General features: G+C 43.8%; 2 protein-coding genes across 5 annotated transcripts in view; one reads left to right on the top strand and one right to left on the bottom strand.

Annotated features, from left to right (window-relative positions):
* s41a2 (Solute carrier family 41 member 2) overlaps positions 1-9,672 on the bottom strand; it is a 32,743-nt gene extending 23,071 nt beyond the window's left edge. Inside the window, exons 1-4 of one of the 3 annotated variants that reach the window (XM_082963287.1) lie at positions 9,479-9,672; positions 7,571-8,216; positions 6,933-7,040; positions 2,243-2,314 (exon numbers count right to left, since the gene is read on the bottom strand). In XM_082963287.1, coding sequence (XP_082819413.1) covers positions 2,243-2,314; positions 6,933-7,040; positions 7,571-8,089 — 699 coding nt within the window. In that variant the 5' untranslated portion in view covers positions 8,090-8,216; positions 9,479-9,672. 3 annotated transcript variants of the gene reach the window in all.
* A 318-nt stretch (positions 9,673-9,990) lies between these two features.
* Positions 9,991-12,796, top strand: LOC106576218 (enoyl-CoA hydratase domain-containing protein 3, mitochondrial). 2 transcript variants are annotated; one of them, XM_014153259.3, is made up of 6 exons: positions 9,991-10,190; positions 10,540-10,661; positions 10,756-10,853; positions 10,945-11,145; positions 11,207-11,385; positions 11,636-12,796. In XM_014153259.3, the coding sequence occupies exons 1-6, from the start codon at positions 10,054-10,056 to the stop codon at positions 11,733-11,735; spliced, it is 837 nt and encodes a 278-aa protein (XP_014008734.3). In that variant the 5' UTR covers positions 9,991-10,053; the 3' UTR covers positions 11,736-12,796. The 2 variants fall into 2 exon arrangements, with proteins under 2 accessions (XP_014008734.3, XP_014008733.3); XM_014153258.3 differs by having other exon boundaries at positions 9,994-10,190; positions 11,632-12,796.
* The last annotated feature ends 734 nt before the right edge of the window (positions 12,797-13,530 follow it).

Below are 13,530 nucleotides of genomic sequence, written 5' to 3'. Positions count from 1 at the left end.
ATATAGGGAATGAGAGAAAGGGGGAGGTGTGGGGGCAGGGTTAACAGGAATAACATCAACCTGTTTTTCTAACAATGTTTTCCGATTATATGATACACTATCAACATTGAAGACACTTCCTCAAGGGGCCATTTAACACTGTGTGCTTGAACACTGTCACTCAGTCAATAATTACCACAAGTACTAACCAGAAGTACACATACTACGCAGATAGACAGAGCGGGAGATAAGGGCACAAATTCAACACCGCTCGCCAATGATCCCTCTAAGACGAACACGGGCGCTCAGCTCTCCCGGGACTGTCACACAGAACAAATATTAGCTCACTGTGAGAAGCATGAGATTGAACTTTACTCAACTTTCTAGAGCAGTGTTCACCCAGGCATTCCTAGTTGATTGCCAAAGATTTCTGTAAAACAAAAACACTAAAAAAACAATAAAGCCTAAAGTTCCTATTTTTATTTATTTTGGTCTCGGGATGTTGGCGGTAGCTGCCCTGCTCGCCGGGTAGGCAAACTGTTGCCATTTTTAACCATTTCATGTGTCTGGCGGGTCTGGAGAGCAAATCAGGTGCACTATAGGCCTACCGCTGGCCAATCAGATGGCTCAGAAGACTGTGTCTGCAGTAACGTAGCAGGTATTAAAGAAAGCTACAGAAAAGTTGATACTGTGAGATTTCAAAACGTTTAAAACCACGACTAGAGAGAGACTCAACAAATACAGCAAAGACCTGATGTTTTTATGAGTGAGTTCATGTTAAAATTCTTTCTCAGCACTGTCAACACTTTGTATTCAACACTTTTATAAGCCATAAAATGCACGTTCTTCCTATTTCCACTCAGCGCTGCAACAAGCACTGCAGCAGTAATGAATGAGTAGGAAAGTGAATCCTATAGGCTTGCGTTGCTGTTATTATTAGCGGCTTGGGCCTTTTTTAATATCCAGGAATATTTCACTTTCTCTGTTCATAGGAGTAACAACATGAATGTGTGCATGTGGCAGAAATAATACGGGGCGACTCGAGTTTGTTATCAGCTGGTAGACGTTCTCCATTTTTGGTCACGGTCAGCGGAGAGATATTTGGCCTGAACAACAATGCATTGGCAGGGTAATTCAAGCAAAGCCAATATGCGGTGATAATGTATTGGACCTATAGCTTACTGCACAAACCTCATTGCTACAGTACCTTTAATAAATTGGTTAATGTTGCATAGGCTAACATTTGTTATGTCATGTTAAGAAAAGATCAACGTTTCCCTTTACTGTGGCAATTGTGATCGAGTCAACGCAATATTAACCACTTTCAATGTAACATACCGAAACACAACAAACTAAGCAACACATTTTGTTGTAGGCAGAACGCATTGGAGTAGGATTCTATTGCATTGACACGCACGACTCAGTCCGTACTCTACACAGACCTGTGCAGCATAACCAGAGCTGCAGTGGGCCTATATGCAAATAGACCATTGCCATATGGATCTGTCCCAATTACTTTGAACTAGACAGTGTTGACAGTATGAGCAGTCATGAGTAGATGCGCTTGTTTTGAGATCACCGTGAGAGTTGCATGTAGCCACGTGCACATTCTGTTAATTTCCTTTACTAGTTAATGAGTTATTAGCCCAGTTATAATTTGTAGTCAGCAATAGAATTGTGATTGCTTCCTACAAGAGCACAAAACGTGTACATTTCTAGACTTCTTTGAAAAGCGTTTTGTTGTCTTAAAGGGACAGTGTTGTATTTTGAGACAGGATTGAATAAGCTAAGTAGGGTAGCATAATCTGTCTGATTCTCTGTAATAATGGCATGGGAATAATAATACATTTTATTTATTTTGTAAAGTGGTTTCTTGCATCAAGCAACAACATTTTCAGTCACCTCGCTTTCAGACGGACAAGTGGATAAACAGGTTAATGCCAAGCCCTGCATGTTTTTTCAAAGTCTCATGGAATGTAGGCCTACATTGAACACCACACATTGGCTGCTACTGTAGGCTGAATGATAGAACAGCTATTTCCATGTTAAAATGTTATGGGGGCATTTTCTCCATTGTTTTTTATGGTAGGCCACTGGTAGATCAAATATCCATAGCAGCTTACTTGGCCACTGTTATAATTAACTTAAAGCGGGTACAGCCTCAGTGTTCACATTAAACACGTACTGGAAATTGTGCTGAAATTTGCTCAGTGGCAAAAAACATTGCTACTCGCTATGAGGCTGACAGTGTGTGTGTGTTTACCTGTTTTAGCGCCAGGTTTCCTATGATCAGATTCCACTTCTCTATGGGAGAGTCCATCTTCCCCACATTGACCTGCACAGTGACAGACCACAATCAGCAACTCAAATCATTCAATATTCACTTGAATTTCCTACTCAAATAACCTGCCCAAAAAATGGATTAATAACTACTATGAACAGTTTGCAGGAACCGATAATCAGATTACAAACTAAACACAATGTTCAATTGAGTGCATTGTTTCAGATGGGAAGGTTTGTGACTGTTCATGTTCACTTAGCAAAAGTATGCAGAGCTTAGCAGTTTCTAGTTCAGTGAACAGGGAGTGAGATGAGGGAACAAGTGAAACACAACACTGAGTTTCTCTGTGTGAGACCGAACAGAATGATGTGAATGTGTATCTGTGAGGAAAGAGGGGTGGAAACTGAACAAAGAGAGCATTCTGTCCCATCACTTCATCAACTTCTCAGACCCCAGATCATTTGAATAGAGGGAGAAAGAGAGGGAGGGAAAAAAGCGAGGAAGGAAGACGGCAGAACCAGAGTGTAATGGTGTGCGAGACAGTGTATGTGTAAGACGGAGACAGAAATAGAAATACACCTTTGTGTAATGGAACCTGTGTATCACCTTAAACTGTACAAGATTGTGTCTGGCATTCACTGAACTGTGGTTTATATTCCTGAGAGCTTCTACCCAGTCCTCATCTGAGATTTCTGAACCAAGTTCTTGTTCCCAAGCCCTTTTAATAGTGTCTGTGGATACCTCTATGTGGGCCTGTAGCACATCATACAGTCTAGAGACCAACCCTTTTGAATGGGGTTTGACAAGGATCAGGCTGTCTAATGTAGGATTATTTGTCTTAACACCACACTGTGGGATATGTGACCTTAAGAAATTCCTGATTTGGAGGTATCTGAATTTTTTTTGTTTGTTGGCATGTTAAACTTACCCTGTAATTGTTGAAATGAAGCTAACTGACCATCAATATATAAGTTACCAATTGTTGTGAGCCTTCTCCCTCCACTGTGAAAACACCATATCATCCAATGCAGGGTGGAAAGCATGAGTTAAGCAAATCGGGCTGTCAATGTATACAGTGGGTATGTTAAGAAAATACCTAATCTGTTTCCAGATCCTAAGAGTATGACAAATGACTGGGTTAGAGTCATAAGTGGCTTTTTCCACATATGCTGGACTATTAACAAGTGCAGGGAGTGAGGAACGTTGACTGGAGGCCTGCTTAATCGGCCCGGGATTTTATTTTTACCTTTATTTAACTAGGCAAGTAAGTTAAGGCCTAGGAACAGTGGGTTAACTGCCTTGTTCAGGGGTAGAACGACAGATTTTTTACCTTGTCAGATCGGGGATTCGATTTTGCAACCTTTCGGTTACAAGTCCAACGCTCTAACCACTAGGCTACCTGCTGATAAAACCTGTCTGGTCAGGGTGTATTATGTCAGAAATATATTTTTTCAATCGGTTTGCCATTATCTTTGTCAACACCTTATTTTCTAAGGGGAGTAACGACACGGGGCGATAAGACGACATCTCCATGGAATCTCTATCTTTTTTCAAGATCAGTGCCATTGTAGCCTCATACAGTGTTTGCGGGAGTTTGGCATTTTCTTTGGATTGTTTAAACATTAGCAACATAAGTGGAGCTAGACTGGTGCAGTACTTCTTATAGAATTCTATTACATATCCATCGGGCCCAGGGGCCTTGCTGTTTGGAAATTGTGCTCTCGCTGTGTTCATTTCCTCTAAAGTAATCCCAGCATCGAGTGCAGCAGCTGCCCCCTGTCTAGTTTAGGAAGCTCACATTCAGTGAGAAAGCGTTCCATAGTTTGTGGATCAGTAGCATCGCATTTTGATTGATATAGCTCTGAGTAAAACTGTGCAAAGCTTTTATTAATATCCTGCGGATCTGTTACTATTTTACCCTTCTTGTCTTTTATTTTGTGAATAGCTCTAGATGCCTGTACATGCCTTAGCTGTCTTGCTAATAATTTATGTGGTTTGTCACCCAGTTCAAAATAACTTTGTTGCGTTCTAGCAAGTAAAGAGCCCACCCATTTCGAAAGGATGGTATTGTATTCATATTTCTACTTTGTGATGTTCTCAAGGACTGCATTCGAGGAATTCGTCCTAAAAACGTTCTCCTGTTCCCCTAACTCTCAATTTCTCCCAGCCTAGTATTGGCGCATTTCTTCCTTTCTGATGTATAAGAAATAATGTAACCTCTAATCACAGCATTTAGAGATTCCCAAAGGGTGGAGTCGTCAACATCCCCCGTGTCATTAGCTCAGAGGAAAAAGGCAATCTGCTCATTCAAATACTGACAAAAAGCCTCATCTTTCAACAAGTATGCATCTAAGCGCCACAGTCGCCGACCTGTCGACATATTGTCAAGTTTCAGCACCGTGGACAGAGGAGAGTGGTCCGTAATTAGAATAGGGTGATAGGTTACCGAAGCAGCTGCTGAAATTTGTTTGGAGTCCAACAAAAAAGTCAATTCTGGAATATGATTTATGAATTGACGAAAAGAAAGAGAATATTCTAACTGTTGGGTCAGTGTCCAAATAGCGACAATGTTAAGGTTTGTCATCAATGTATTTAGACAGACACTGGAGTTTGATTGTTGAAGTGACCTTGATAGCTGTTTATCTAAAAGAGGATCTAACATACAGTTAAAGTCACCTCCAAAAATAACACTTGTATCTGAGATATTTGGTATGACCTTAAATACCCTTTGAACAAATAATGGATCATCAAAGTTGGGTCCATATAAACTGACCAAGGTTATTGGTTTTGAATTCAGTGTACCAGCCACAATAATATACTGACCATTAGGATCTGAAATCGAGGATGAGTAAACAAAAGGAATGTTTTTTCTTATCAGGATTGCTACCCCTCTTGCTTTGGCATCAACATTAGACTGGTATATCTGACCGATCGGCCTGAGCCGAGTGTTTAATATGAGTTTCTTGAAGAAGCACTATGTCAGCGCCCAGTGATTTAAGATGAGAAAAAACCTTAGCTCGTTTCACGACATGACCTAAGCCATTACAGTTCCAGCTTTATTCCACCAGGTCTACTCTGTGCTCGGTCACTATGTGGCATTTCTAATTTTAGAGCAAATTGTTGCTGTCATACAAAACCCCAAAGAAAAACGTCCCACCGTTCGGGAGCTTGTCATGCCACCTGTACTAAATGTGAACATAAAACACAGACTCCATCCCCCCCTCCCGTCCCATTACTGAGTGACTTCCCCAAACGAAGCACTCCTTGACTAACACACAAACCTTAGGGTGTCTAGACATACAGCTTGAACTAACTCGTCGTCTATAGACGCTCCGCATATAAACTAATATTAAATAACACTTAACTCTCACGTTAGGGGGTGAGTGACATGATAGGGTAAACAATGCTATATAAGCCATAACATCTCACCCATCATTTAAGTCCCAATTTCTGATCTTCTGATCGAAAAGACATAGGCAGGAAATTCAAACACATTCCTGGCCATTTAGCCGGTTGGCACAGACGTTTTGTATCCTCAGCCAGGGAGCTCGCTTGACAAGAACAGGTCGGCCTCTTTTGGGTTGTCAAACGTACGTGTTGATCCCTCAACTGTCACCTTAAACCGGGCTGGGAAGAGGAATCCATATCGGATGTTGGCCGCCCTGCATTTGCTGCGTAACTCATCATACTCTTTCAGTTGGTTCCTCACCTCCAAAGTAAGATCTGGGTAGAAAGACACCCTGGCTCCGTTGTAGTTAAGGGGGAACTTTTGACTAGCCAGCTTGAGGATGAGATCCCTGGTTTGGGGATAGTGCAGCCGTGTGATGAATGACCTTGGTGGCGCGGCCTTGGCCAGCTTCGTTGCCTGTGATCTGTGTGCGCAGTCGATCAGGATGGCCGTTTTGAAGTGGGTTTCCTTTCTCAGTGTCCTCCTGGATCCCAAATATTCGGATGTTCTGGTGTCTTGAATGCGACTCGAGCATTTCCAATCAGGCTTTCAGGGTTTTGTTGTCATTTTTTAACATTGTGCACTGTTTCTCTATGGCAGCGTAGCCTAGTGGTTAGTAACCGAAAGGCTCCAAGATCGAATCCCCGAGCTGACATGGTACATATCTGTCGTTCTGCCCCTGAACAAGGCAGTTAACCCACTGTTCCTAGGCCGTCATTGAAAATAAGAATTTGTTCTTAACTGACTTGCCTAGTTAAATAAAGGTTAAAAAAAAAAATGTCCTGTAGCCTGGCCTCGTGATCGACTATCGTCTGCTCAACCTCATGCACCCTGCCCATAGCTGCCTTCACAGTTTCAGTCAAAGTCCCAATACTCTGAGATATCAGCTGACCTTGTGTCCACCTTCTTGCTTAGTGAGTTTATAGCAGCCAGCAGGTCACTTTGAGCAGGTTCTGTGGGGAACTCTTGGGCGCTAGCATCTTCAGCTAACTCCTTGTGGGTCGGCGATGTTGAAATTGGTTCGTTGTTTATCTCATTCAAATTATCTTGTTTATCTCCCCCTTTTTTGGTGCCTTTTCTCTTTGTCATATTGCCAGACAATGTTTGAAGTTATAAGTTAAGATAAATATGAATTTGTTTCAGAATTGAGCGGAGCACTAGCAAAGCACGTCTACTCCATAGCACGCTCTCTAGCACCTTCCTGTGTGTGTGTGTGTGTCTTACCGCGGTGGATAGTCTGGATGCGAGGGTCATCTCCAGGTTGCCCTTCAGGCCCAGCAGAGCCGGAACCAGGATGAAGATCTCTGTAATGTACTTAAAGGCATCCCAGTGCTGGGTGAGAGGCGAGAGAAAGTGAGGAAGAAGGAAGAAAGAGAGGAAGAGTGGGAGAGAGAGAACGAGAGGAGACGAGACAGCGATATTAGACGATAGATATTAGATGTTGGCTACTGGCTAGTACAGAGGAGATGGGAGCTTACCATTTGTTCATTGTCAGCTTGTCTGAATTAGAAAGTTGTCCCCATTCAAATGTTATATCGAGAAGTAAATAAGGCGAACTGCCGTAGCTTCCAGTCGTAGGTTCCTTCCTAGTAGCCTATCCCTATTAGTATTGGCTGAGTGGCTATGAGAATCCCTTTAACAATGTAATATCAATAGACAGATATCCCTTTATCACCTTCCTTGAAAGCTCTTACAGCCATTTACTCTGGACTACACAGGAAATGAAGTCATAAGTAAACAAATCAAACCAATTGATTTAAACTGTGCCAAATCCATCTCTAACTAATTGAACTTCACATGCACTAGCCTACACCCCAGTCTCAACAGGACCTATGCTCTACCATCCCCCATCCCAGTCTCACCTGTACTATGTCCAGCACCATCCCTGCCGACACCGTGCCGAACCCAGCCAGCAGGAAAGGCACCACAATCTGCAGCGCCATGGCCAGGGGCGACTCCTTGGGCATGTTCCGTGTGGGGGGCCTCTGACTCTCCTCTTCCTCATTCTCCTCGTCATCACCCTCCTCCCCTGAGAGCGTCCCCTCAGGGAGCATGGGCTCAGTCTCAGAGTACCGCACATCCCCACCGTCTGACAGGCTAACGGATGTCCGCGCTACCCGGTCTGAGTGCCGGCGCACCTCCAGGTGAGTGGGGTCGGGCCGGTAGCCGTTCCCATCAGGTTTGGGCCCCAGGTCGACCATGGCCAGACCACGCTCCTCCTGGAGCTTGGTGTATCCCGTAGGGACCATGGTTTGGAACAGAGAGGGGATCCACCCGATAGGCACTGGCTTCAGAGAGAGACTGCTCCAGCCTCCAGCGGCTCCGCTCATACGCACCGCTAGGCTAGGGCCCAGAGAGTCGCCCAGTGTGTGGATGTTCATGCTAAGCAATGCTGCTGATGAGTCCGCAATGTCTCATCTCCATTCATTCAGGCTGGGGCAGTGTGAAGGAGGGCAGGCTGGGCTGGTTAAATAGGAAGAGGGGCATCCATGTCCACTACGATCAGCCCTGTGGAGACCAGCCAAGGAGAAAGACTGTCACTGTTCTCTCCAGCTCATGAAAGCAAAACAAACACAAATGATAGTCTAGCTATTCTCCCCAGGGCAAAGGCAAACCACATTTCATCTCAAACAGACTAGATAACAGAACCAAAACAAGCAATGTAGGCTTTCAGAAGACCCTTAGGCTGAGGAGAAGAGGAGCTGTCTACACAATGCATGCTGATTAACAACCCACTATCTGATTGCTTTCAGGTAGGCCTATTGTATGTCTGGTTGAATGTCTCTAAAAACCTGCACAAATATGATATCAAAGTGCATATACATTACATTTACATTTCTCATTTAGCAGACGCTCTTATCCAGAGCGACTTACAGTAGTGAATGCATACATTTCATGCATTTTTTGTATTTTTATAAAAAGCTTTCAAATGAAACAAGCAATTTTACACACGGTAAAAAGTAGTTATCTTGACAATACTGCGTTCCAAAAGAGTAGCAGATTTTAACATTAAACATGTTTGGCTTTACCTTAGGCATCCCTCTCAAGCCCTGTACACTGAGAAGGGACAATAGCAGATAAGGTCAGCTCTAGCAGAGATACAGTGAGCTCAAAGTATTGGGACAGTGTGTTTTGCCTTGGCTATGTACATATGCGCTGCCTATGATTGTATTTATTTTAAAATGATGTAACATAAGCTCTGCTTATGACCAAGTCTTGAAACAGTGAAATACATAAGCAACATTGAATAGTAGGCTGCTGGTTGCTTCTCTGGCCAACGTAATTCAACACAACTTTTCTTCTCAGATAAATTGATATTTCGGGAAAATGTAGAAAGCTATGCCATATGGATAGTTCCATAATAGATGATTGTTTTTACATTGGAGAGGCTCATGTGGCAAAGGAAAATGCGGTTGAGGTGTTAGAAATCCGTCTGTCTGTCAGTCCACGTACGTACTGTCAGAACCAGGCTAAAAGCTCTAAGTCCTGCGTCTTGGTGGATAGATACTTCCTAACAAGTTTTTAACACCAATACAACGGGTAGCAAACTGAAAAGTGAATTTGACAAGGAAGTGAAGAATAACGGCGTTATCCCGCTTTTAAATAATAGTTTTATTACCGTTATCACATTTATGTAAAAATGTTCTTCTGGCAAGGCAACCAAGCCACATAAACAGCTTGCTCGGATGCTAGCGCGAGCTAACATAGCTGGCTAGTAGTACCTCCAAGCTAGCTAAACAAACAGGGGAAAAGCAAAAAGGCTTACCTACACAGGGGAAATGCGCTCAACTTAAGGAAGTGGATACTAATTTAGATAGTTTTATTTAGATTTTTCTGTTCCGGATTTGTCTGAAGGATGCCCTTTTCCTTTTTGACAGTAAGCTCGTCGCGTCACAGGAAAAGTGCCAGACAAACTAGTAGTGCGCAGGCGCAGAGCACACCTTGTCCGCTCCATCTGGCAGGAAGGTCTTGACCAGGGGCCACTAGTTGTGTCCTTATAAAACTAGTTCAGGACATTTATGTCAAGGACATCAAATAGGCGCCGATTCCTATGCGTAAATATGATAATTGAAATATGAATTCACACATTTTGATTGACAGTTTGTGATTTTGCGTTGATGCGCTTGTTACAAAACAGCTATTCTGAAATTGTATTGTGTTATGACATAATACATGCAGTAGTTGCAATCAATATACAGTTCGTCAATTTATAATCCATTGACCCAAAGGGAATTATGACAATGTTTTGAGTTTTGTCACTCCGAAACAGTAGAAGGCGCTATACACCAATGGAATGTAGGTTTTCAACCGGTGACCCAAATGTTGACGCAAGGACAGTCAAAACATGACTCGAAATATGTTTTACCGAGCTGCTAATATTGTCCAACTCAGCAGGTTTACACTTCTAGCTGGGTCAAGGTTACTTTGCACGCAAACTCAAGCAGAGCCACTGACTGTCAGACAGCAAAACAATGGAATAAGGTATTCAAGTTGTCAGCAAACTAACAAAGCTAGCTAGCTCGACTATGTCAGTGTTTGATACCTGTGGTCAAAGAACTTCTGCATTGGTCGGGCGACTCTTTTGCAAAAGGTGTGCCCATGTCGCGCGCATTGTACATAAGCTGTCCATTTTGGGCACGCGCTTCCATCCCCTTTAATATAAAAACGGATCACCTGAAACGTTAAATGTTGTATCTAGCTAGTAAGCAGTATGTCCTATAGAAATCTCACCATTACACTTCAGGTGCAGAGTGCATTGCTCGGTACTGTGCACTGATTTGTGTTCCTCTTTAAATGATTGTTGCTGCTGTAACTGTAATTACATGTGCAGGAGAATAACCCTGAACAACCCTAAGAAGAGGAATGCCCTGTCTCTGTCCATGCTGGAATCACTGAGAGGCAACATCCTGGCAGACATCGACAGCGACGACCTCAGAGTCATTGTCATATCAGGTAAGAAACCACCAGAGGACTAATCCATGATCAGATTTGGTCCCCATGGTCCCTCCTTCATAAACACTGTTGTATTGTGTTATGTGTGTTCCAGCTAAGGGACCAGTGTTCTCCTCTGGGCATGACCTGAAGGAGCTGACGTCAGCACAGGGCAGAGATTACCACACCAAGGTGTTTCAGGCCTGCTCAGAGGTGTGGTTCACTACCGTACTGTATACAAATATACTGTACACACACACATTCTCATCTACAAACACACTCATACCTCTTGTTGTTATTGAAGGTTATGACCCTGATACAAGACATTCCCGTGCCTGTGATTGCCATGGTGAATGGGGTTGCCACAGCAGCAGGATGCCAGCTTGTTGCCAGTTGTGACATTGCTGTGGTGACGGAGAAGTCCACCTTCGCCACGCCAGGGGTCAACGTGGGTCTGTTCTGCTCAACACCAGCCGTGGCAATAGGAAGAGCTGTCCCCAAGAAGGTAAACACACTCACACACAAACACACTCTGTGTAACACTGATATATTCTGATATTTTACAGGTCGCCATGGAGATGCTGTTCACGGGAAGCCCGATCTCGGCCCAGGATGCTTTGCTGCACGGGCTGGTCAGTAAGGTGGTTCCTGAGGAGCGTCTAGAGGAGGAGACGTTAGCCATCGCACGGCGGGTCTGTCAGGCCAGCCGGCCCGTTGTAGCCCTTGGCAAGGCCACCTTCCACAGGTCTGTGTGTCTCTCCACAGATGTTTTACCACACTGTAGCACTCAACCCTTCTGCCTACCATGTATTCATTCCTTGTTTGCATTATGTTTCGATGTTTTTGTTGGGTTGAGTGGATATCCACTGATACACTTGCATGCAAAAAGACAGCAAAAGACTCCCTCATTTTTGTCTAGAAAGATAAATACTATATACATGTGTAGTTTTATACATATTTGAATCATAATTTCATTTAATTCCTCTCCCAGACAGATGGCCCAGGGGCGGGATGCGGCCTACGCTACAGCCTCTCGTGTCATGGTGGATAACCTGGCTCTCAGAGACGGACAGGAGGGGATACGGGCCTTCATAGAGAAACGGAAGCCTGTGTGGACAAACAAAGCAGAGAAGGCCAATGACGAGTGATGTCTGCTGGGCTGGCCTACCATGGCCTGTGAGGGGTGCACAGGCTGGTGAGGGGTGCTCGAACCAGGGACCCTCTGCACACATCAACAACTAACACCCTCAAAGCATCGTTACCTATCGCTCCACAAAAGCCACAACTATTTCAAGGTCTCAGAGCGAGTGACGTCATCGATTTAAACACTATTAGCGCGCACCCCGCTAACATGCTAGCCATTTCACACCAGTTACATCAGCAGCCTCTGGAATGGAGAGGGAGCCTGTGGATGGTTGAGGTGTTAAACTCGACCCCAATTGGTCCCGAACCCATCACAGAACACAAGTGCTCGAGGAGGACATTTTGAAATTAAATCCCTGTTGATTATTGTTGTGATCTGATGAAGGGATACTGCAGGGCTGTCTTCATGTATGCCCTTAGGAGGGGGTGAGGTGAAAGGTCTTGGAAAGGTAGAAACTTGAGATACACCCATAGTCAAGGGACTCACACAGGACATAGATTGGGAACTTCTTGTGAGACAGAATGTAAATGTTTAAAGGGGCAATCTGCAGTTGAAACAATTAAAAAGCGGTCACCCCGCCACTGATTTGGTAAAAAGCTGATGGATGGGACTGGAGAAATGTAACCACTCTAAAATTCATAGACAGAGCTATGGATGCAAGGACTGACCGTCCATGAGATACACATGTGTTTTGAGGCTATACATTATTTACAAAGGCGTAAAACAAGCTTATATTTGTGTTGCTGATAGGGTAAGACAATAGAACTAAGCTCATGAGGAATGTATTAAGTTTTATTCTACAAAAATCAATGGGTATATAAAGTGCATTCGGAAAGTATTCAGACCCGTTGACTTTTTCTAAATTTGGTTATGTTACAGCCTTATTCTAAAATGGATTTGTTTTTTTCCCCCCTCATCAATCTACACACAATACCACATAATTACAAAGAAAAACAGGTTATAATTTTTTGCAATTGTATTAAAAATAAACTGAATTTTGACATTTACATAAGTATTCAGACCCTTTACTCAGTACTTTATTGAAGCACCTTTGGCAGCGATTACAGCCTCGAGTCTTCTTGGGTATGACGCTACAAGCTTGCCACACTCGTATTTGGGGAGTTTCTCTGGAGCAGGTTTTCATTAAGGATCTCACTGTACTTCGCTCCATTCAGCTTTCCCTCGATCCTGACTAGTCTCCCAGTCCCTGCCGCTGTAAAACATCCCCACAGCATGATGCTGCCACCACCATGCTTCACCGTAGAGATGGTGCCAGGTTTCCTCTAGATGTGACGCTTGGCATTCATGCCAAAGAGTTCAGTCTTGGTTTCATCAGACTAGAGAATCTTGTTTCTCATGGTCTGAGAGTCCTTTAGGTGCCTTTTGGACAAACTCCAAGCAGGTTGTCGTGTGGCTTCCGTCTGCCCACTCCACCATAAAGGTCTGATTGGTAGAGTGCTGCAGAGATGGTTGTCCTTCTGAAAGGTTCTTCCATCTCCACAGAGGAGCTCTGTCAGAGTGACCATCGGGTTCTTGAACACCTCCCTGACCAAGGCCCTTCTCCCCCAATTGCTCAGTTTATTTTTCTAGGATTAATCTTGGTAGTTCAACATTCGGGGGCCCACTGTGTTCTTGGGGACCTTCAACGCTGCAGACATTTTTTGGTACCCTTCCCCAGATCTGTGCCTCGACACAATCCTGTCTCGGAACTCTACGGACAATTCCTTCGACCTCATGGCTTGGTTT

The sequence above is a fragment of the Salmo salar genome, chromosome 17, assembly GCF_965601325.2.
Source record: "Salmo salar chromosome 17, fSalSal1, whole genome shotgun sequence".
NCBI lineage: Eukaryota > Metazoa > Chordata > Actinopteri > Salmoniformes > Salmonidae > Salmo > Salmo salar.
The sequence above is the reverse complement of the archived record's forward strand: the minus strand, read 5'-3'. Positions and strand labels throughout refer to the sequence as shown.

Coding starts and splice junctions, on each gene's coding strand:
- LOC106576218 (XM_014153258.3), top strand. CDS start 10,054: ATGACTCGAAATATGTTTTACCGAGCTGCTAATATTGTCCAACTCAGC. Junction 10,191..10,539: donor CAGCAAAACAATGGAATAAG/GTATTCAAGTTG, acceptor TTACATGTGCAG/GAGAATAACCCTGAACAACC. Junction 10,662..10,755: donor CAGAGTCATTGTCATATCAG/GTAAGAAACCAC, acceptor TGTGTGTTCCAG/CTAAGGGACCAGTGTTCTCC.